At 57.0% G+C, this 24,809-nt stretch overlaps 1 protein-coding gene across 1 annotated transcript; it reads left to right on the forward strand.

The window, feature by feature from the left end:
• Nucleotides 1-16,018: 16,018 nt before the first annotated feature.
• On the forward strand, nt 16,019-23,822 carry LOC142365268 (MAP kinase-interacting serine/threonine-protein kinase 2-like). Its single transcript, XM_075445918.1, is given in 14 exon segments — nt 16,019-16,066; nt 18,148-18,186; nt 18,280-18,427; nt 18,573-18,670; nt 19,205-19,284; nt 19,811-19,884; nt 19,974-20,078; nt 20,407-20,462; nt 20,614-20,709; nt 22,233-22,433; nt 22,527-22,691; nt 22,797-22,840; nt 23,110-23,258; nt 23,261-23,822. Coding segments are annotated over 14 exon segments (1,422 nt in total). The 3' UTR covers nt 23,380-23,822.
• The last annotated feature ends 987 nt before the right edge of the window (nt 23,823-24,809 follow it).

Here is a 24,809-nt window from a genome sequence, read left to right on the forward strand (position 1 = left end):
CTCCTTCTCCTCCTCTTTCTCTTCTCTGTTCTTCCTTCTGCTTTTCCTCCTCCTGCTCCTCCTCCTCTGGTTCTTCATCATCCTCTTCCTCTTTCTCCTGTTCTTCCACATCCTGCTACTTCTCCTGTTCTTCTTTGCCTTGTTTTTCCTCCTCTTTCTCTCATTCCTCCTTTTTCTCCTGTTCCTCTTCCCTCCTCCTCTGCCTTCCTCTTCCTCCGTCTCATTCCCACGCATCCTGTCGCTGGATCCCCAGGAGAAGAGTTCAGCACCTCCCTCTGCACATCCTCTCCTCGGGAAGCTGTGGAGAGTGGTGAGGTGGCCCCTCAGGCTCTTTTTCTCCAAACCAGACTATTGCAGTGCACTCAGCTGCCCAGCATCCATCTGCCGAGCATCTGCCCATGCCGGGCCCTTTCTCCACAGAGGAGAAGCAATGCTGGTGGCACCAAGGCTGGCTGGAGGGCAGCAGCACGGGCACCTCTCCCTGGCTTTTCCCCACCGGGCAGCCTGCTGCGTGTGCTGGTGCCTGGTGTTGTCCCTCCCCAGGGGCAGGACTCTGCGCTTCCTGGGCTGCACTTGTTGGGGCTCTGTTGGGGCAGGGTGTGACCCTGGGCTGGTGCAGAGAGCAGCACCACGTCATGACTCCGTGCAGGAGCTGGGGTTTGGGTGCCACTGTCGCGAGGCTGCACCCAGCAGTGCAGGCTGGTTGGGGAGCAGTGCCCCGAGATGTGGGGGCAGAGGGTGTGGGGAAGAGGGGGATGGGCTGGGTGGTGAGCGATGAGGCACGGGCTGGCCCTGGAGACCCCTGGGCTGGAGACACTGGCCCAGGGACCAGCTGAGAGCTGCAGGCCCGGAGCTGGGCAGCATTTGCCTTGGGGGAGAACAACAAAACACTGCCTGGCACACAGAGAAGGACCCCTCAGTATTCACATCCCACCCCTCCCTGTAAAAGAAAGCTAAAAAGGGTGAAGACAGCAATGCCATCTGCACTGTTGGTAACACTGAGGCTTTTTCTGTCGTTTTAATGAAATTTTTTTATTCGGATAATTGCATCTGGGGGGCTGGGAGCCCTTGAGGGCCAGCGCGTGCCGCAGCTGATAGCCCAGTCCCGGTTTGGTCGTCTGGTGAGGGCCCCTCCAGTGTCCCTGGTGTGGTGCTGGCCTCTTGTTGGCTGGAGAGTCCTCAGAGCTGCTGGTGCTCATCTTTCAGGGTGGCCGTGGCCCCCCAGGAGAGTTCCCTGTCCCGGTTGGAAGTGGAGAGCCTGGGCACAGCCTCCCTGGACTCCTCCTGGGGCTCTTCTTGCTCCGTGGGGATGGCAGCAGGAGCAGCGGGGTGGCTGGCGGGTGCCCACCAACAGCGGTGGATGAGGTGCCGAGGAGCTCGTCTGTGCCGGATATCGCAGGGCTGCCGGGGGAGGCAGAGACCCTCCTCAGGAGGCAGCGGGGCCGGGGGCATCTTGGTCAACGTGGCCATGATGGTGTCTTCCACCATGGCTGCCTCCAACCCCCTGTTGTCAAAGATCTCCTCCAGCTCCTGATGGACCCAGGGCTGCAGGGTCTGCAGGAGCATTGGGTGGTTCTGGAAAAGGTTCATCCCGTTCGGGGTACAATACAATACAGACAATAATAAACTGTATAGCGCAGTCCCATACCTACCATACCCACAATACCCACAATAGCTGCAAAACAATAAATACTATACAATACATACTGTACAGTGCAATGCATACTCTACATAGAGTAAACTACATGCAACATATTATAAAACAAAATACCTTAGAAAACTAAATACTCTAGAATGAATAAACTGTTATAAATACTATACCATACATTAGGACAGGACACATACAATACACACAAGGCAATGCAAGAAAAAATACAATACATGCAATACAATACCTACAATATGGTATACAGTACATACAAGACAATACAAAACAATACAAAACACAGTACCGTTTTTTCAATACAATACCAAAGCAATGCAAAATACAATGCACAGAATACTATAGAATGCACAGTGGAATACATCAAATTTAAAAAATACTGTATGATAACACAATACGTAAAATAACAAAATACCACACAGGACATGAAAATGCACAGATACGGTACAATAAATACCATCCCTTACAACACAACACATACCATACATTCCATGTCATTCACTAAACAACACAAAATATACAGTGCAGTGCAAACAACACAAAATGCATTACATACAATACAGAACACTATACGTACCATACATGCCATACAAGACACACCATACCATATGTAGCACACGGTACATAGCACACCATTCCGTACCATACAATACATATCATGAAATACATACCATACAGGACAATGCAGTGCAGTACATACAATTCACTGCATAGAGTAAGCTACGTACATACCATACCCTACAATACCACACGGTTCATAAAATACAACGCATACAGTACAGTAGATACAATCCAAGAGCACAAACAGTGCAATACAATACAATACATACAATAAATACGATAACGTCATATGATACATACGATACACAGTGCAATACACTCTGTAGAATACATACCATACGGTACAAAATACAACACAAAGACATTCAATATGCTACAGAACACAATACAAAACAATAACTGCCACACCATACAATACAGTGTGTACAACACAACACACACAATGCATGAAATACAATTAATACCGTACCATACAGTGCAAAATATCATACAATACATACAACCCAATGCAAACTATAATGCAATGCGTATAACACAAAGCAAAATACCATACAGTGCCATGCCATATTGTACCATACCATGCTGTACCATACATTTCCATGCTGTACCATACAGTGCCATACGGTACCCTACCACACCACACCAGACCACACCATCCCTACCTGTGACGGATGCCCTCCTCCTGTCTGACCTAACTGAACTCTGGTCCACGCAGATGCTCAGCAAGTCGGCCTGGCCAAAGTTACTCCTGTTGTGTGAGCGGTCAGTGGGAGCTCAGCACCCAAACCAAAAAAAGTGGTTTGGCTGGAGACTTGCCTGAGAAGGGACCGAAACTGCATGAACGCAGCAGAAAATCTGACCACAAATCAACCACTTTATGCCGTTAAGTATCTGCAGTCATCAGGGTCCGCTGAGCTCTCCCTCCACAGCAGCTGGCTGCATGGCCGTGACCTCCCCTGGATCTCCCAAGGTCACCCCTCGGGGCTGAGAGGTCCCTGACCTGACCCCACACACCGGTGGCTTGGTAAGTGACATTTTGTGCATGCATGTGACATTTAAGATACACTTAGTAAGCTTACGCAATAGTCGTTGTTTCCCGTACTGACTTCCAGTGTAGCAGATGATAGCAGAGTATTGACCACCAGTCCTTCTGTATTTTATTAAATATTTTGCATACCGAAATGTAGTGATTAGAACTGAATGAATTAACTGCTAGCTCAGATCTGAGTGATCTCTGACTCTTCTCCTGTGTCAATACCATACCTACCATGCATACAATACCATACACGCCAAACAAAGCCATACATACCATAGACACCTCAATGCCGTAGCTTACCCTGAGGACCATACAATGGCATACCGTACCATACCATACCCACAGCATCACACCGTACCCACTGCATAGTACAAAAGACACCACACCTTACAAAACAAAACACTGTATGTACCATACCATGCCTCACACATACAACAAATGCAACGCAGAATGGAATACAATGCAAAATGTAACGCAAGACGTTCAAAACAATACCGTACCGTACCCAATGCCATACCATACCCACAACCAAAATACCATACCATACCGTATGTACCAGACAAACAGTAGAACATACAGTACCAGACCATGCCTACCATACCTACAAACCGTGCCACGGAAACCGCACCACACATGCAGTGCATACCAGACAATCCTACCTACCCTCACTGTACAAAATACAGCACATTACAAAATGCAACACTGTAAATGCCATACCATACAGAATAACACAAAATACTGTATGAAACACGCTACACACAATGCAATAGAAACACGACGATACAAAAAATACGATACAATACAAAATACAACACGTACAATGGAGCCTATAGCCCTCCATCTCAGAACTCCAGCTGTGGGACTCATTCCGCCGTGTCTCGCTTATCCCAGTGGATCTGTGATGGAATACAGCACACGTTGTGTGCACTCTTGTACAAGACAGCCTGCAATACTGCAGGGCCATACAACACAAACCAAAGTCCAGTGCAAGCCATACACTACAGGCTGTACGGTACAAGCCACGCCACACATAAAACACACTGCAAAATACATTGCAACGCAAAATGCATTACAATACGTACAATACAATCAATATCGTACAGTAGAATACAGTATATAAAATACGATACAAAACCCCCACAATACAATACAGAATTCAATACAATTCAAAATACAGTACGCACAATGCAATAAATACAACACCATGCCCTACAGTACATACCATACAACACCACACACACAATGCACACCATGGAACACGTGCATTACAATGATGCCATAGCATGACGTACAGTACATGCAATGCAACGCAACGCAAAAACCACAGAGCACATACATTCAATAGAAAATACAACACAAGCAACACAACACCTACTATAGCACACACTATATATGTTACATACTATCAAATGCACACAATACAATACAAAATACAGTAGAAAAGAAATTACAGTACCTACAGCACAAAACACACAACAGAGAGAAGACAATACACACCGCGCAATGCAATACAATGTGTACACAACATACAGTACATACAGTACCTACAGGCTGTACAACCTATACAATCACAGAATCACAGAATCAGAGAATAGTAGGGGTTGGAAGGGACCTCTGTGGGTCATCTAGTCCAACCCACCTGCCGAAGCAGGGTCACCTACAGCAGGCAAAATACAATACATACCATAAAATAGAATACAATCGATACAATGCACAACATAAAATACAATGCACACCATACCATACATACCATACCATACAATGCGTACCATACAACACAATTCCCACTGGACTAGAAAATACAATACAATAAATACCATGCCATGTACTACACCCAAAATAATACATAGAATACATACAATAAAATAAATACCGTAACATACATTAAAGAAAACACATAAAATACAGTATAGTACATCAAATACATAAAATTCAATGCAAAATACAGTACAATGCCATACCATACAATGCCAGACCATAAATTACCATACCATACACTACCATACCATACATTACATACCGTATGTTACAATATAATACAAAAAAATACATAAAATACAATAAAAAACAAACCATACAATACAGACAATACTTACAAAAAATAAATACCACACCTTACAATACATTGCATACAATAAAATAAATGCCATACCATAAAATAGAACACCAGACTTACAATACAAACAGTACAATGCAATACAAAAGAGAATCAAACCCCACGCAATACACACAACACAACACACAGAACAGACCAAACCCAGTACAACACAAAACCCAGTGTAATACACCGCATACCATACATTCCGTACCATTCTGTATTCTACACACCATACATATAATACAATATGAAATACAATGCAAAACGAAGCACAGCATCCAAAATAAATACAATAGAAACAGTTAGACAACACACTGCATAGAGCACAACAGCATACTACACAATAAATACAGTGCAATTGCAATAGAAAAATAAAATACAAATTAGAAACATACAACATGATGCAGACAATGCCCTACAATACACAAAACACAAAACAATACCCACAGTACCGTACCATGCCTACCATACCACACAATACACACAATACACTACACAAAACAATAAACAATACAGCAGAAAATACATGATAGGATGTAATACAAAAAATAAAATAAATACGGTACAGTACAATGCACACAATACGATACACACTCTATGACACAATACATACCACACAACATATACAACACATACAGTACAATAGATACACACCACACAGCACAGACAATACGACACCATAACAAAACTTGCCTTTCGATATGTAGCACACTGTTCATGCCAAACACCATACACCCCAATGCCACATCCCCAAGACCATACCCCCAATACCAAAACCACAAAATACACCACACTGTACAAAATACACAGCACAGAAACACCGTACACACCACACCGTGCATACATTGAACGCAATGCAAAATCTGACGCCACACAGAATGTAACGCAGACAGCACAGCACCATACCCCATACCATGCCCAGCGCTGTGCCACACGGGCAGTACAAAACTGAATACAATTCTTACAGTACAGACCATACCGTCCCTACCAGACAAAATACCCTACCATACCAAATAAAAAACCGTACTATACCAGATACGAAACCATACCATACAAAATACAATAATACACGATACATACCACACAATACATGCCATGGAGCACACACTGCACCATACAAGGCTTACCATCTTATAGCGTCCTGTACCGTTCAAAATGCCATCCACACCATCCAAAATGCCATCCACACCACAAATACCTTATCATGCACTAAACTCCACACCATGCAGCAGACCCAACACGCAGCAGAGGGTACAGCGCACACCACAGAAGACAGGACACGACACACACCGTCCCAAACAGCGCCGTGGCAGCCCTGAGCTCACCTCCAGCTCTCCCGTGGGTGTCCTCCGACCCCTCCATTCCCGCTTAAAGCCCTCTCCGTCCGTCCCGCCGGCTGACCAGGGCCGTACCCACACGCCCGCGGCCTCCTCCCGATCCCACCGAGGTCCCTGGGAGGGTGAGGAGGGTTCCACCGACAGCCCCGAGCAGTGCCCTGCTGCCGCCCCTGCCCAGCCCTCCCCTGAGCCTTGCTCCCGGCACACAGACGGCCCCTGGCCCTGCCGCGCTGGCCGTGCCCATGCCGAGCTGGGCTGTGCGTGCCGCGGACGGCAGAGCCCAGCTCCGCGGCTCGGGGTCCCTCCCGGACACCCCTCCGCCTGCCCACCCCCTACCGCAGCTCGGCCCCCGGGCAGAGCCCCGCGTCTGCCTGTGGCACCCCGGCCGGCTGGCTGGCTGTCACCCCTCCAGGAACAGCCCCGCGCACCCCTCCGCCGGACCCCCGGGTGGGCGGTCGCCTGCGGGGACAGGTGCTGGGGCCGGGCGGCTGCGGGGGCTCTGCCGGGCGCAGGCAGCCCCGGGGAAGCCAAGGACGCCGCGTTCCGCCCGCTGCCGGCGCCTGCGCTGCCGCGTCCCTGGGCATCGCCGTGCCGACGGGTGTGGCCAGTGCCCGCTGGTGGCCATTGGTGGGCGTTGGTGGCTCCGCCCGCTGTGGGCGGTTCCCATTGGTGGCTCCACCCAGTGCTGGCTCGGCCAATCCGCGGCCTGGGCCCGGGGCTGGGGGCCCGCCCCCTGGGCCCCACACAGCACAGCAGCCAGCACAGCACCGACAGTGTCACACAGACCGTGGGCACAGGGCAGTCGGTACCACAGAACGCAGCAGCACAGCACAGGGAACGCGACAGAGAGCAGACAGGGCAGTGAATCCCACAGCGCAGCACACGCTGCACACCGCGCAGTGCACAGGAATGCAGCGCAGAAATCAGGAACATGAAATAAAACGAGGAGCTGGCATGTGACTGCTAGTGACATGTGCTGTGACAGTTAACGAGTGCGTCCCGTGTGACACAATTCCTTCAGAGGATGATGTCGGAGTAACCCAGAGGTGTTTTTCTCCCCTCTCCCTGTTCCAGGTTTCCTCCAGTAATCACCAGTCTGATGCGACTCATCCGACGGAAGCTTGCCAGCAGCCGTCACTGTTCCTGCTCGTGGAGGTGAGTTTCTTGTGACAGGGCTGTCTGCCCCAGCGTTTCCTTTTCAGAAGCATCTGATGTTCAGCTGAAAGAGAAATCAGAAATCTTCCACTAAAATTCACGCTTTTCTTTGTTCGTTCTGTTTGGGTTTATGGTCCTGGATCGTTTATCAGCTGGGTAGGTGCAGGAGCGCGTGTGTAGGAACACGGTGGAAACCCTGGAGCAGTGATGGAGCTCTGGTTTCAGCAGCAATGGAGGGATGTGTCATGCCTGCACCCAGTTTTGAACCAGCGTCGCAGTAACTAAAGTTTTTGCATGTGTTACATGATGGATGTTACATGATGTCCTTCATCTGTTGTGGCTGCTTTAGTTCTTGACTCCATCAAAATCAGCTGTAGTGCTGGAAGTTGCAAAATGTTCTCCTCTTCTTGTGTTATTTGGTGGTTATTCCAACCACCAAACAGCTCTGTGTGGCTGTGCTTTAGCTTTGCAATGTGCAACATTTATGTCAGCAGAGTTCCAGTAATTGCTAGAAATGCAACTGTGGTGTTTGGTTTGGTTGTTGCTTTTTTTTAGAGTATAAACTATTTCCTCAAAGTTTTAGTGGATTTCATTGGCCAAAGTCACAAGGCATGATTGCACCTTGATTTCATTCAAGCTGTTCCAAGGGAAAGTACTGAAAAATGCTACAGAACCTCTTTCAGCTTCCCCTCCTCCCCACCCCGCTACTAAAGCTGCTGTTGCTCTTTCAGACAGAAGGGCTGTCATTTTCACAGGGTGTCTTTGTCAAGTTTGGCAAAAATCCCGTTCCCGGCTGTGCCACTCCTTACTGGGTCCTGTCTGTGTGCACACACGACTGCATTCAGTGGGCGGAATTACGGGAAGGAGTTTGCAGCAGGCTGCTGTCGGCCATGGGCAGTGCTATGGAGTAGTTATTTCTGCTGTAGCCAAGTAGAGCTGTGAGGAACTGGGAAGCGTGCTGAGGTCTGACGTGCCTGGAGACGTTTGGTGATGTAGACGTAGCATGGGGTTCTTTCTTCCTTACAGCCTCTCATCTGTCTGTCTGTCTGTCCCAAGGGCTGGAGGCGTCAGTTAAACCCAGTGGCTTTCCACCACAGATGGTGAAAATCTCAGGAGTACGACTTTGGTGGGTCCTGTCGGCACGCGGGCAAGGGCACTGGTCTGCCAAGATGATGTGACATCCTCAGAAGAGTTTGGTGTCTTTTCTCACTTTTGGAGTGTTGCCAAGTTACACTCTGGGCTTTCTCATTCTGCTCTGATCTTGCAGAAGCTCGGTCCTTCTTTGTCCCTCTCCTGGGTACCTTTCTGGAAAGCCATTCCAGAGGCCCATGGTGTCTGAGCAGGGGCTGTGTCCCTTCGCGCGGTGGCTGTTGGCGAGCTGCCAGCTCACAGGGGCTGGTGGCTGTCACCCTCCTTGCTGTGTGAGGGACAGGGAGCAGATGGGACCCCGTGCTCTCCTGGCCTGCCTGGATGTGTGCTTGGCAGATGTGAGCAGATGGAGATGGCTGCTTTGTTGAGAAGAAACAAGAGTACCTCTGAGATTTAGTCAGTTAAATGCTCAGCTGTTAGGAAAGAAAGAAAAGGCTTCCAGAGGGTGGAAGGCAGGGTGTGGGGGGGCGCCCCGGGGCATGCTGGGAGCTGTAGTCCTGGGGCCTGCCCTGGGGCAGGGGCTGCTGCTGGCCATGTTGGTTCCCGGGGCATGCTGGGAGCTGTAGGCCCGGGGCAGGGGCTGCTGGGTGGCCATGTTGGTTCCCGGGGCATGCTGGGAGCTGCAGGCCCGGGGCAGGGGCTGCTGGGTGGCCATGTTGGTGTGGCAGGGACAGGATCCACTGCAGGCCACGGCTGAGGTGAGGGCTGGGGCTGCCCGTGAGGGGAGCGGGGCCGTGGGGCGGGCACTGGGGGCTGTGCTGCCTGCTGGCCACGCGAGGGGGGCGGGGGGGAGCTCCCCGCTGGAGCCGGGCCCGGCCGGGGCAGCCCCGGGGGGGAGCCCAGAGCTGGGGAGGGGCAGGGGACGGAGACGGAGCCCCCGGGCACAGGCACCAGCGGGCTGTGGGCTGAGCAAGGGAAGGCAGAGCTGCTTCTCTGTGTGTTGCCTTTCCCTCTGCTCCCTTCTCCCCTCCCTGTGTGTTGCCTTTCTCTCTGCTCCCTTCTCCCCTCCCTGTCCCTCGGTGAGGCTGGTGTCCTTCCCTGGTGTCCTTCCCTGGTGAGGTGAGCTCCCAGCCCGGGCTGAGGGAGAGAGAAAAGGGGTGAGGGGGGAGGGGTCGCAGCCCTGAGTGTGCAAGTTTCATACAGACGCCCGGTTCTGAAGATACAGCGTGTGTGTGGGTCAGCGTTCCTGAAGATTTTTTTTCCTGGTTGATTTGATGCAGCGTGGTACATTTTGGTGGGAACACGGGGATGATGTATCCGAAGTTGCTGAAAATGAGGTAATCCTGGTCATAGGTTTTATTTCTTTGCCTGTTCTGGGAGCATCATTCTGCATGTATTGCTAAATGTATGTCTTCATTTCATTGAAACTGCAGTGTAAAACTGGAAATATTGTACCTGCAAAAGAATGGGAACAGCTGTCCTTGTTCGCCAAGGTGAGCAGAGAAGCAGTGGAGAGCAGTTTGCAGGATCAGAACTTCAGCCTGCTCTGGGTGATAGACCCTCAGGTGGGTAAAGAGAAACCTCGCTTTTTGAAATACAACTCTTCCTATCATGGTATTTCTTTTGTTCGGTTGTGTTGGCAGTCAGACTCTAAACATGTGATTAAACTGTTAAAAATCAAGCTATTTAAGGATTCTTTACTGTCTTAAATCCCATTACAAGCAGTGCACTGTGTTGCCCTGTGGATACTGCATTCTCATGAGTGACCTGACTGGAAGTTTTCCTTTTCTTTCTAGTACAGGGATGCATTTATGAAGGCAAATCCAGGGTACAAGTGGTACCCCACAACAAACCACCATGTGACGGCTCAGACATCCCCTCTTGCAAACAGGAGAAATCCATGGGCTTTGCCTCAGACTCTGGGAGAGATTCACTAAGCCTGAGGAAAGAGACTACAAGGTGAAGAAATACCCCAGCGTCACTTCAGCGTGGCAGGTGAGATTTCCACCCATGTTGCTCAAACACAGCAGCTTCAGTTTGTTTGAGGATGCGGTGTTGGAATTGAACTGCAAGAGCAGTTTTCTCTACTGCACGTAGTACTGTAGTGCTGATACCTTTCATGTCCCAAATGCGGTTGCCAAGGCTCGAGTTAAAACTCTGCATAACAACCTAAAATTTTCCTTAGTGCATGATTGTTTTGAAGAGTCAAGTCCCGATCTGTGGCATATCATAACGCACACCCTGTATTGGGTCCAGATTTGACTGAAGCTTATTTCAGGGCTATCTGCTGTTGAAGATTTTCATTTTCTAGTCAAAAGGGAAAACGCTGGTTAGAGTGATTCACAGATCCGGTAATAACCTAACAGTACAATGTATGCTGTTAACCAGGTGTCCTTTATTACGGCGCTGGGCACAGGGGGGATCTCTCCTCCAAACGTGTGCGCCAAACACCCTTTAATTTCAGGTTAAATAGAACTACAATATGCATATTAATCGTTATATTTCCGAGAGCGTATGAATCTATTCCAGTTCTCCTTTAGCAGGTGTATTAGAGCTCCTGGGTAGTCTCTGGTGGTCTTAGGTCGTTACTTCATCTCTTTCAGTAGTCTTCCTCATTTGCCCGTGAGTTACATCCGGGGCGCTGCGCATGCTCGGTTCGTTCTATCTCGTTGCAAAACTGCAAAGCTGCTTTTCGCTGGTTCTTGGTCGCAGCTCCTGCTCTTGTCACAGTCTTGTCCTTGCTAAGTTTGCTAATCTATAAGGAGAGCTTGCAACTTCCACACAGGTGCTTTGTTAAAACTAAAACTAGAAAATACCACTGCAGCTAGTTTGGTAAAGTGTCATGTTTCTTATTATTCCTTCTATCAAGAGGTGTTAAAGTTCTTGTGGATGAATGTACCAGAGGCGAAAACTTTTTGTATTTAAATCAGTAGAACTGCTATTTAACTTCACTTAAAGAGTGCCCTGTTGTCTATTACATCTTGGAGAGGAAAACATAAAAAAAAAAATCAGATCTGTGACTAAGTGTAGGTGCAGTGCCTGAACGAATGAAAAGCAGGTCATCTCTCACTGGTGTCCACAGACAGCAGAACTGTTGCAGTCCTGACCTTGAAATACAGAGACATTGACATTAAATACTGGGACCTTAAGAACCTTGGCTTTTACATTGTCTTTCTATATCTCATTTTAGTTTGCTGCCACTCTTTTGTTTCGTTTGTCCCTTCACTTCCTTCATCCTCCTCCCTACTGAGATCTTGTTGAAGGCTAAGTTTTTGAAATCATTGCCTGTATTTGTGGGTATTGCTTGTTTTGCTGTAGATCTCTAGCTTTTTGCAGAGCCTTGCTATGTCTGTGTTCGTGTGCTGCCCTCAGGTTTTTAGGTTTTGCCTTGACTTCCTTAATCTTCCTCCCTAATTAAGTTTTCTAAGTCGAAGGGTTTCCAGAGTGCCCTTGCTTTCTACATTGTGTTACTGCAGCGGATTTAGTTTGCTGCCATGGGTTATTAGATTTGCCCTTCCTTAATCTTCCTCCCAATTTCAGTGTTCATATGAAGTCTTAGGATTTCACATATTGTTGTCTTCAAGAGTTTTGTGTCATTCCTTAGTGCTTACCTTTATTGTTCTATTATTTTTTTCGTTTTTCTTTTAATCTCTGTCGGTTTTTCACTTTTTGACATTCATTTCTTGGTCTTCCTTTCTGCTGTAGTCATTCTGTCTTGGTTTGTGTCTTTATCCTGGCTTTTTGCATTGTCTTTCCACAGCTGTTTCAGTCTGCTGCCACTCTTTTGTTTCGTTTGTCCCTTGACTTCCTTCATCCTCCTCCCTATTGAGATCTTATTGAAGGCTAAGTTTTTGAAATCATTGTGTGTATTTGTAGGTATTGCTAGTTTTGGTGTAGATCTTTATCTTTTTGCATATAGCTTTGCCATGTGTGCCTTAGTGTGCTGCCCTCGGTTTTTAGTTTTTACCTTGACTTCCTTAATCTTCCTCCCTGGTTAAGTTTCTTTCTAAGTCGAAGGGTTTCCAGAGTGCCCTTGCTTTCTACATTGCGTTTCTGCAGCGGATTTACTTTGCTGCCATGGGTTATAAGTTTTGCCCTTTACTTCCTTAATCTCCTTCCTTATTTTAATGTTTGTGTGAAGTGTGAGGATTTCAAATCTGGTTTTCTTCAAGAGTTTTGTGTCATTCCTTAGTACTTACTTGTATTGTTCTATATTTTTCCTTTGTTTCTTTAATCTCTGTCGGTTTTTCACTTTTTGACATTCACTTTTTGGTCTTCCTTTCTGTTGTAGACATTCTGTCTTGGTTTGTGAAACTCCCCCAGGCACCAGTACAGGCTGGGGCGGCCCTGCTGGAGAGCAGCTCTGCGGAGAGGGACCTGGGTGTCTTGGTGGACGACAGGCTGACCATGAGCCAGCAGCGTGCCCTGGCTGCCAAGAAGGCCAATGGCATCCTGGGGTGCATTAGCAGGAGTGTGGCCAGCAGGTCAAGGGAGGTTCTCCTTCCCCTCTACACCCTAGTTAGGCCTCATCTGGAGTGCTCTGTTCAGTTCTGGGCTCCCCAGTTCAAGAAAGATGAGGAGCTACTGGAGAGAGTCCAGAGGAGGGTTAGGAGGATGATGAGGGGACTGCAGCATCTCTCCTACGAGGAAAGGCTGAGGGAGCTGGGCTTGTTCAGCCTGGAGAAGAGAAGGCTGAGAGGGGACCTTAGAAATGCCTCTAAATATCTGCAGGGTGGGGGTCAGGAGGACAGGGCCCAACTCCGTTCAGTGGTGCCCAGCGATAGGACAAGGGGCAACGGGCACAAACTGGAGCAGAGGAAGCTCCAGCTGAACACGAGGAAGAACTTCTTGCCTCTGAGGGTGACAGAGCCCTGGCCCAGGCTGCCCAGGGAGGCTGTGGAGTCTCCTTCTCTGGAGATATTCCAGACCCGCCTGGACGTGATGCTGAGCAGCTTGCTCTGGGTGACCCTGCTTGGGCAGGGGGTTGGACTAGATGACCCACAGAGGTCCCTTCCAACCCCGAACATTCCGTGATTCCGTGACCCACAGAAGTCCCTTCCAACCCCCAAACATTCCGTGATTCCGTGACCCACAGAGGTCCCTTCCAACCCCGAACATTCCGTGGTTCCGTGACCCACAGAGGTCCCTTCCAACCCCGAACATTCCGTGATTCCGTGACTCATAGAGCGCCGTGGCAACCCCCAAACATTCCGTGGTTCCGTGGTTCAGTTGAGTGTGCAGGGAGCGTGCAGGGAGTGTGCAGAGAGGCCAGGCGTGCACAGGGAGCAAGTCGTGAGCGTGGAGCGTGAGCAGTGACCATGCAAGGAGCACGCGGTAAGTGTGCATTAAGCGTGCAGTGAGTGTGCAGACAGGCCAGGAGCGTGCAGGGAGCTTTCTACGATGGCACGACTGGCTGGGTAGAGGAGGGGAGAGCCGTGGGTGATGTCTGCCTCGACTTCAGCAAGGCTTTCGACACGGTCTCCCATCACATCCTCCTAGGGAAGCTCAGGCAGTGTGGGCTGGACGAGTGGTCGGTGAGGTGGACTGAGAACTGGCTGAATGGCAGAGTTCAGGGGGTTGTCATCAGCGGCGCTGAGTCTGGTTGGAGGCCGGTAACTAGCAGTGTGCCCCAGGGGTCAGCACTGGGCCCGGCCTTGTTTAACTTTTTCATCAGTGACCCGGATGAAGAGTTAGAGTGTACCCTCAGCAAGTTTGCTGATGACACCAAACTGGGAGGAGTGGTGGATACACCAGCAGGCTGTGCTGCCATTCAGCGAGACCTGGACAGGCTGGAGAGGTGGGCAGAGAGGAACCTGATGAGGTTCAACAAAGGCAAATGCAGGGTCCTGCACCTGGGGAGGAACAACCCCAGGCACCAGTACAGGCTGGGGCGGCCCTGCTGGAGAGCAGCTCTGCGGAGAGGGACCTGGGTGTCCTGGTGGACGACAGGCTGACCATGAGCCAGCAGCGTGCCCTGGCTGCCAAGAAGGCCAATGGCATCCTGGGGTGCATTAGCAGGAGTGTCGCTAATTGGGGCGCCCTCGTTAGCAGCGCTAATGTAGAGCAGGGCGCTGATTGCCCCGGCTGCGAGGGGGGCGGGATTTGGGGGGGCTTGGGGGGTCCCGACCCCCCCACTCTGGCCCCACCAGCACTTTGGGGGGGGGGGCACACCCGAACTGCGGGGAGGGGGGCGGAGCGTGACGCGGTGCCCGGGAGGGGCGGGGCATGGGGGGGCGGGGCGATGGCGGCTCGGGAGGGGGCGAGCAGCCAATAGGCGGTGCAGGCGGTGACGTCATGCGCAGCCATTGGCCGAGGCGCCGCCGCTCGGCGCGTGCGTTCTGAGCCCGGGTCGGCGTCAAGCGATACGTGGGGTGGGGGGAGGGGAGGGGGGGACACCGGCGCCGTGACAGGCTCCCACGGTGCCACCCAGCCGGGGTGGGGCCGCGGTGGGGGGGGCTGTGCTGTGACCCCCTGCCGCGCGCAGGCCTCGCGGCTGAGCACCGCCCCGCTCGTGACATGTGTGGGCTGTGGGGGGGGGGAACCCGGGGGGTGTCCGTGGGGCTCCCCGCACCCCGCCCGGTGCAGCCAGGGGGGGGCTGTGGGGGTCCCCGCCCCTGGTCGCAGCGTGGGGGGTGGGGTGGGGGTGTGTCCCCGCGGGGGGGCGGTGTCACACGGCGGGGGCGGGGCGGGGGGGCGGAGCCGCCGCCATAAAGCTGCGGGGGGGGGGCGGGGGCACGTCCCCTCCCGGCGGTGCGGAGCGATGCGGAGCGGAGCGGGCTGCGGTACCCCCGGCAGCGGCGGCTCTGCGGGGCCGGTGAGCGCCGGGGGGCTTTTGGGACCAGGGGGGCTCCGTGCGGGCCCCGTGCGGGCCACAGCCCCCTGACACCCGCCCCCCCGGGCTCCTCTCTCCACAGGTCTCGGCCTACCCTCGGCCCCCCCCCCCCCGATGGCTCTGCCCGCCCCTCCGCATCCCTCCCCCCCCTCCCGGTTTATTTTCCTGTTTTTGTTGGTTGGTTGGTTGGGCTTTTTCCTACCCCGCACCCCTCCCTTCTTTCTCCCTTCCCCCCGCCCGCAGCAAGATGGTGCAGAAGGAATCTGAGATCCCCGGTTTCCACCGCTCCTTCAAGGTAAGGGGGTGCTCCCCGCCCCCGTGATGCTCCGGGGGGGGGGGAGGGGGTTGGGGTGCTCCGGGGGGGATGGGAGGGTGCGGGGTTGGGGTGCGGGTCTGCGGCGGTTGGATCCCCTGCCCGGAGTGGGGGGGGGGGGCACGGACACACATCAGCGACCTCCCCCTTCCCGCCCCCCCCCCCGAGGAGGGAGGGGAGCGCTCAGGGTGCTGCCACCCAACCCGGGCCGCAGGACCCACATGTCCCGCTGGCCCGGGGGTCGGGGTGCTCCCCGAGGGGGGTCAGACACCCCCCCCACACACCCCCCCCACAGCAAGGCTTTGCTCACCCCGCTGCAGCTCCCACGGGTGTCCCCCGTGGGGTGGGTCAGCGGGTGGGCTGCATGTTCCCCCCCCCCCCAGCTGCACTCATTCACCGCACGTCTGCGAGCAGGGGGTGGGGGGCTGCCGGGCCCAGCCTGGGACCTGTTGTGCGAGGGCCAGATCCTGGCAGGGGGTCTGCAGCCAGGGCACCAGGACCCCCGTGCCTCCCAGCCGCTGTCACGCGAGGGGGGTGCGAGGGGGGGGTCTGGGTCCCCCAAACGCTCTCGTCAGCCGGGCACCTTCGTGGGAGCTTTGTTTAGTTTGGCTCCCGGGGCTGCGAGGGATGCTGGGACCTCACCCGAAACCTGCCCGGCTTATTTTAGCTGACACCTAATCCTGCTCTGAGGACTTCTGGCTGGGGTTTGGGCCCCCCCCTCCATCCCCCCCTCCATCCCCCCCTACGTTCCCCCACCCCGGGTGGTTGGGGACCAGGACGGGGGGGACACGGGGGACACCTCGGATGCGCTGCCGGAGCCGCTGCGCAGCGTCTGCCCTGTGTGTCCCATCCCCCAAACCTTTTGTGCGCCGGTGCTGCGGCAGCGGGCAGGGCCCCCTGTCCCCCGTGTACACCCCTGGTGCCCCCCCCGGGAGGCCTCATCCTGCCCGTGGTGCAGGGACTTGGGCCCGAGCCGCTCATCCCCGCCATGACATGGGGGCCTTGGGGGGGGCTGGAGGGTGAAACCTCACTCCGCAAACCCTGATACTGTCTTTTTTTAGGGGGGTGGGGGGGGAAATCTGGCCAAACGCTGCGCAGGAGCGTTTTCAGGCATCAGGAGTGGTGCTTGGTTGGGGGGAGATGCTCGTGGCATCCCTGCACCGCGATGGGGACCCCCCGGCCCCTCGAGAGCCGCCCCGGCAGCAAACAGGCGCTCTCGGGCTGTTTCTGGTGGCGGTGGCCGGGGCTGGCTGCTCCCGCGCCGCGCTGGGGCTGGCAGCCAGCCCGGGCACCGGGGCACCGGGGCGGGTTGGGGAACGCCGCCGGGAGCTGCTGCCTCCACCCAAACAGATTTCGTAACCCCGCGGAGGACGGGGCCCTTTCGCCTCGCGGCCGGGTGCCCCCGGCACTGCCCCGTCCCGCGGTGGGGTGGCTCGGGGGGGGGCTGAAGTTCCCCATGTCCCCTTTGGGGTGCTGGGGGCGGAGGCGCTGGGTTTGGGGTGGGGGAGGCAGTGGTTCCCACACCCATCACCCATGCGGGGTGCAGGGAGGGTTGGGAGCGGGGCCCGATCCTGCCAGGTCACAGGCATCACGCAGCCACGGGCACGGCGCTCACCGGAGCGGCGCTGAGTGGGCTCCGGCCCCCCGTGACCTTGCGGGGAGGTGGGAGGACGCGGTGCGGTGGCTCCGGAGCCCGTCCTGCCCTGTGGCTCTTCGTCCTCCCCCCCTCGCTGTAGTTCAGGTCAGGGTGGATGTTCGGGGCTGGGTTGGTACGCGCAGCCCCAGTCCCTCTCATCATCGCCCGCGTGCCGGCCTGGGGCTGCTGGCGCAGAGGCATGACCCCGCGGCAACATCCCCGGCAGGAGACGTGGTCAAACCCTTCCTCCTCCTCCTCCTCCTCCTCCTCTTCCTCCGGCTCTGCTGCATCCCTCTGGCAGCAGTGCCGTGAGCCGGTGCCCTGCACGAGCAGAGCGTGTGCCAAGGCCAGCGGCGTGCCTGGAACGGGTGGGCGGCGGCGGCTGGTCCAGCGACTGCCGTCTCACTCGTGTTCTTGGCCCTTGCAGGAACAAAACCCCTTCGAGCTGGCGTTTGACCTGGAGCCCGTCTTCGAGTGCCCTGGACCTCGGGATGTCGGCCCTCTGCATTCCCCCGAAGGCGTTGGGGGGCTGCCCCAGGGGTGGCGATGCTGGGGGGAGCGCAGGGTGGCTGGGGGTGACTCAGGCCAGTGGCTTTGCTCCGGCGCAGATGTGCCTTTGAGTCAGCCCATTGACATCCCCAGCACCAAGAAAAGGAACAAGAAGCAGCACTGCAGAGCCACCGACAGCTTCTCCGGCAGGTTCGAAGGTGAGCGGGGCTGCCCAGGGACCCCAGGGGTCCCCCCCGGGCTGCGGCAGGGCTGGGGCCCTCCTGGTGTCCCCAGGCTCGGGGACAGCCGTGGTGTCCCGTGCCGCAGTGGGGCCGGCAGCTCAGGCGCCCTCTCTCCTGCCAGATGTTTACTGGCTGTGCGACGAGGTGCTGGGAGAAGGGGCCCAAGGCAGAGTCCAGTCCTGTGTTAACCTCGTCACCAACAAGGAGTACGCAGTGAAGGTAAAGCTCTGCGGCTTGGGGCTGCAGAGCCGGCTCCTGCCCACCCCCTGTCTCAGTTTCCCCTTCTGCCCTCCACATCCTGGGCTCCTGGCTCTCCTGGCTGTGCGGAGCTGGCACAGGACGACGGTTTCACGGGGTAGAGGGGATGGAGAGGGGCAGGAGCGGGGCAGGGCCAGGCCACGCAGGTGGCACGCTGTCCTCTGCCACCGCCCAGCTGCAGGACCTTGGTCAACCCCCTTAGCCACGCTCCTATCCCTGTAAATTAGGGCAGACACGAGATTAAATTAACGCTTGCGCCGCGTCTAGGGACTTGGGGCAAGCAGGGGCATGTGGTGCGGCAGGGAGGGAGCGGCTTGGCCCTGCTGCCGGGAACAGCCTGTTCTGCTTCTTTAACCCCTTCGGGCATCCCCCGCCTGCCTCTGCCTGGCCCCGGGGGTCCCCAGCGCCGGGTGGGTTGGGGCGCGGTGGTTGCCGGCCCCGGTCCCTCCCCAGCAGCGGTGCCTCTCCCTGAGTCTCGCCTGCTTTGCCTTGCAGATCATCAAGAAGCACCAGTTCGACGTCTGCGGCGGGGTCTTACGGGAGGTGGCGATGCTGAATCTGTGCCAGGGACACAGGTACCGCAGGGCAGCCGCCGTCCCCATCCCCCACCGTGGGCACAGGGCGCGGGCTGAGACCGGGCTGGCGCTCGAGACACCCATGGGCGGCAGGCAGGCCGCCCTCCTGCGCGGCTCTCCCTCCGCGTGGCCTCGCCGGGAGCATCCCGAGGCGACGTGGAGCCGCTTGCCATGACGACGGGGCCGCGGCGGCCGAGTTGGAGCAGTGCCGAGGGGCGAGCCGAGCTGCCGCCGCGGCGTTCGCCGTCCCGCCGCGGAGAGCTGCTGAGCGGGGCTGTTTCTGGAGCGGGGCGAGCGAGCCAGGAGGGTCTGCGAGCAATTAGGGAGCGGGGCCCGGCGCTGGAAGCCCCTCTCCCCACTGGAATGTGGCTGGGGGCCCCAGCCGCGTGGTTTCAGTCGCTGGAAACCCGATTTTCTCCTCCGTTGGCCCTGCCCCGGGGAGCCGTGTGGGGTGGGGGGCTGCGGGGAGGGGGGGACCCCGCGATCTTTTTAGGGGGATGCCAGGCTGACACTGCTGTCCCCGCAGGAACATCCTGCAGCTGATCGAGTTCTTCGAGGAGGAGGAGAGGTTTTACCTGGTGCTTGAGAAGATGAGGGGAGGTGAGTGCGGTGCCGGGGCGGGGGGAGCGGGGGCGGCAGGAGCCCCCCCAACACCCACGAGCCCCCACTCCGCTCTCGCCCGGCCGCAGGCTCCATCCTGACCCACATCCAACAGAGAAGCCGCTTGAACGAGCTGGAGGCCAGCACGGTGGTGCGGGACATCGCCAGCGCCCTGCACTTTTTGCACAGCAGAGGTGAGCCGAGCCACCCCGGGGTGCAGCCGTGTCCCCCCCAGCCGGGGGGTGCTGCCCCCCCCCCCTGCCCGGGGAGCAGGGGCCGGTGCCGGCCGCGGGCGCGCAGGGTCAGGCCCGGCTGCGTCGTGTTGTCGCGGTGCGGAGTCTGCTCCTCCGGTTTGGCCGGGACTCTGGGCCAGCAGCAATTTGTGCCCTTCGCCATGACGCGGGCGGTGATTTGGGGTGGGGAGGGAGAGGTCCCTGCGCCACCCCCAGACCTTCTGCTGTGGAAATCTTGGGGGGGGGTGGGCAGGCTTTTCCACTCATCGCCTCTTCTCCCCCCTCCCAGGAATTGCTCACAGGGATCTAAAACCGGGAAATATTCTGTGCGAGCGCCTGGACCAGGTGAGCGGGGAGCAGGGGGTGGTGCCGGGGCTGGGGGGGCCCTGGTTCCCCGTGGGGGATGCTGCTGCGGCAGCTGGGGCGCGAACGCGGGGCTGAGGGTACCCGGGGGCTGCTGGGGGGGGTCACTGACCGCTGCTCCCCCCCTCCCCAGGTCTCCCCGGTGAAGATCTGTGACTTCGGCCTGGCAAGTGGCATCAAACTGAAGGGGAATTGCTCCCCCATTTCCACCCCGGAGCTGCTCTCGCCGGTAAGCGTGCAGACCATGGGGCAGGGGGGGTATAATGTCGATGGGGGGGGTCCTGGGGGAGGGGTGGGTGTTGTGGAATGTCCATGGAGGGGGGAATGTCCCTGGTGGGGCTCCCCCAGGCTTTGGGGCTGCGTGCAGCCCCCCGCTGCTCGTCGCTCCCGTCGCTGCGGGACCCCCCTCGGCAGCGGTGGGCGAGATGCAGTTCCGTAACGCGGGGGGGCCGGGCAGCGCAGGGGGGGCTGGCGCAGAGCCCGGGCTGCCGTGAGCCTTAGCAACAGCCGGCCCCAGCGGAGGCAGCTGCGCAGAGGCTGCGCTTTCGGGGAGAAGTGGGTCAGGCAAGGGGCTGGGGGGGCCACCGTGATCCCCCCCACTCCGGTTGTGGGTGAGAGGGGGCTGGGGCTGCTTGCGTGCGGTGCAGCCCCTGCAGGGTGGGCACCCCGAAAGCTTCTGGGGTGCCCCTGCGTTGCAAGGAGCTGTCTCACATTTGGGGGGGGGCACATACCAAGCCTGCCTCCCCCTGCAGAAAGCCCTGCTCCCCTTATCACCAGCAGCAGGGCCCCCCCCCGTGCAGGTGTTGCCCTGTGCCCCGCTGTTTTCGGGGTGCTCACGGTGTTTCCAGGGTGCTCACGTGCTGGGGGGGGGCAGACCCTGGCCCACGCGGGGTGCCCAACAGCAGAGGGGGGGCCAAAACACCCCCCCCCCCCCTCGTTCCTCCGCGTTTCCCCTCCCCCAGGGGGAGGACCTGAATTTCTGAGGTGTCCCGAGTTTCCCGTTCTCAGCAGCGGGGGCAGAGGGGGGTGGGTGCTGTGGTCCCTGCCGGGTGGAAGCCCATGCAGGGTTGCTGCGGGTTGGGCTTGCGTGGGTGTTTTTCTTCTTCTTGCGGTGGCATCAGCTGCCGAGGCCGGCGAGGCGTCTCGTTTGGAGGCCTCTCGTTATGTTACGGGGTGATTATCTGCTGGCTGCAGCTCTGCTCTCCCCTGGTCACGAGGTGGTGCGGGCTGCGGGTCGGGTCACGTGCGCTGGAAAGCCCCAGAGCCCCGGCAGCCGTGGGGGAACCATGGGGGAACGGGACCGCTGGCTCTCGCCTCGCACCAGCGTTAACTCCTCCGGCACCGGATCCGGCGCCCGCTGCGGCGGCCCTGCCCGCGTCAGGCAGGGGAACAGGCAGAGCCGGCTCCGTCCCCGCCGCCCGCCCGCCATGTCCCGGGCGATGGGACGGACGCTGCCCCGCTGAGCCGGCCCGGTGGCGGCAGTGCTGGGGGGCGGTCCGGGGGGGTGTTGCACCCCTTTAGGGTTTTATTTTTTTCGGGGTGGCAGGGCTGTGACATCCCCCGCGTGGCGATGGGAAACCTGGCCGGGATGATCTGCCCTGCCAGGACCAAACCCGGGAAGCGGCCGTGTCTGCACCCTCATTTTGGAGGGGGTAGCCCCTTAGTTCTGGCAGACACCCCCCCGTCCCTGTCTCTCAGCTCTGCCCCATCGCTCCCCTGTCCTTTGGGGCTCACCCCCGCCTCTCCCCGCAGTGCGGCACCCCCGAGTACATGGCCCCGGAGGTGGTGGAAACTTTATACGGTTACGAGGAGATGCCCACCTACGACAAGCGCTGCGACCTGTGGAGCCTGGGCGTCGTCCTGTACTTCATGCTGAGCGGGTACCCCCCCTTCGTGGGCCACTGCGGCTCCGACTGCGGCTGGGACGACGGCCAGGCGTGCTACACCTGCGAGGTACGTGGCAGACCCCGGCAGTGCCGAAACCCGCCGCTGGTTTGGCAGCACCCCTCCCAGCTCAGCCCCTTTTTTATTTACCCCCCCAACCAGGGTATGCTCTTGGAGAGCATCCAGGAAGGGAAGTACGAGTTTCCCGACAAGGACTGGGCGCACATCTCCTCTGGGGCCAAAGATCTCATTTCCAGGCTGCTGGTGACAGATGCCAAGAAGCGGCTCAGTGCGGCCCAGGTCCTGGAGCACCCCTGGGTGCAGGGGGTGAGTGCTGCTGCCCCCCCTCCCCCCCTCCACTCCCCAATGCCGGGGTGGGGGGACACCCCATTGCGGGGTGCTTGGCTCTGACCTGGCTGCGTTTCGTTGCAGTGTGCCCTGGATAACACCCTGCTGACCCCCATCATCTTGCAGAGGTGAGCGTGGGTGGCCCTGGGGTGGGGGTGGGGGACACATTCCAGCCCCCCAAATCCTGGCTCCTCTCCCCAGTGAGCTGCTCTCAGCTCTGCTTGGCTGCAGCTCTCGCCATCTGGGCAGCGGTTGCAGCACGTGATTCGGGCTGGAGCCGTGTTTTTGGTGCCTGACCCATCTGGCGTGGCATGCGCGTGAGGGGACACCCCGATATTTGCCCCCCAACCTCCCTCCAGCCCCCCGCATCCCACCCTGAGCCGCTTTCTCCCCGCAGGAAGAGCAGTGCCAAAGAGCTCACCTCCTTCGCCGCAGAGGCCGTCGCCGTCAGCCGCCAGCTGACATGGTGCGACAAGGATGAGGAAGAGGAGGCGGAGGAGGAAGCACGGCCCGTCACCATCAGTGCTACCTCATGGGCCATGCAGCTCTACCCCCTCCTGAGTCCAAGCTGGTGGTCAAGCAGCGGCAGAAGTGCAACCTGGTCAAGGCGGTGGCTGCTGGGCAGCACCTGGTAGCCCCCGTGGTCCTGGTGGCTGACCAAGCGTGAGCTGCACCCCTCGGACCTGCTGTACCCCACGTCCCCCCCATCCTCCTTCTTTCTTCCCTCCCCCCCCAGCCCCCACCATTTCTGGCTAGTGACAAGATCAGGACTCGTCCCTGTGGCTGGTTTCCAGGGTTTTGCTGATCTTGTAGGTCTGGGGTTGGGAGGGTTTCTTGAAGATCTGTTTTTTAAGGTATTAAATCATTAAGGTTGCTTCACCCAGGACATCTGACTGACACACGGACTTTTGTTTCCCCGACTCTTGGTTTCTCCTCTGAGATTTTTTCCTCCCTCCCTGACACCAAAGGACTCTTTGTATCCGCGGCCGCTTTGCCGAGTTCAGCTCATTTCATGCTGTGAACAAAAGGCCCTCGGTCGCGTTTTCGACAACGGGAGTTGCGTTTTAACCTCGTCCCTCCCTTCGGAGCTGCGGGTCTTTCTCCGATGTTGGGGTCGATCCCACAAACCCCCCCTCCCGGGGGTCTGGGAGGCATCTCCCGGGCGCAGGGACCCCCGCCGTCCCGTGCTCGGGGGCATCCGCGGCTGCGCTTCGAGGGGCTGCGGCGGGCAGGGAGCAGCTCGGGCCGGGGAGAGACGGTGCCAGCGAGGGAGCAGCTCCCCGTCCCACTGAGCCGCCCTCTCTCCTCGGCAGCCTGCTTTCAGAGTAAGCTGTGCACCCCTTTTTTTTCTTTTTTTTTTTTTTTTTTTTTTTTAATGTTTTTAAACTGCTAGCTGTGCTTTTCTGCAGGGCATGGAGAAATGTCTTCCTTTCCCCCCGCGCTCTGGCCGGCGGCTCCCCGGGGGTAAGGTCAGAGCCGGGGGGATGCTCAGGCGCCTGGGGCCGTGCGTTGCACCCCTGTTTGTGGAGGGGGGGGCTCACCAGTGGCTGGTGGAGGTGCAGGGCAGGATGAGGTCTCCAGGGGGGCTGGAGCAGCCAGAAAATATTACCCCTGCGGGAATAGCGGGGTGCTCTGTGGGAAGGGAAGGACCCCCCTTTAAAGAGCGCTGGGACTCGTTGCAGGGCAGTGTGACCTGGCGTGGCTTCGGGCTGTCCCCGAGGCTGCCGTGGCCGGAGGGTCTGGGGGTGCCGAGGGTGCCGAGTGCCCCAGGATGTGCCGGTGGGCGAGCGGCCGGGCTGGCGGCAGCACCCGAGGGCCACGGCACTGGGGAGCAGCTTGGGAAGGGCTCGGGATGCGGGGCCGGAGGGTTTGGGGTCGCGGCGGCAGTGCAGGGTGGGACGGGCGGCTGGGGAGAGCTGGGCATGCGTGTTCATGTGTGTGCATCTGTGTTCATGTGTGTTCATGCATGGAGTCACGCTTTCCTCGGAGCTTGCTTTGGGGAAGGGAGGGAATGCTCGCGGGGGAGGGCCTGGGGGTGCTGAACTGGGACGAGGCCCTTGGCTGGTTTCTGCGGAGCGGGGCCGGATCTGTCCGGGT

The sequence above is a fragment of the Opisthocomus hoazin genome, chromosome 34 (genome assembly GCF_030867145.1).
Source record: "Opisthocomus hoazin isolate bOpiHoa1 chromosome 34, bOpiHoa1.hap1, whole genome shotgun sequence".
In the NCBI taxonomy this organism is placed as follows: Eukaryota; Metazoa; Chordata; class Aves; order Opisthocomiformes; family Opisthocomidae; genus Opisthocomus; species Opisthocomus hoazin.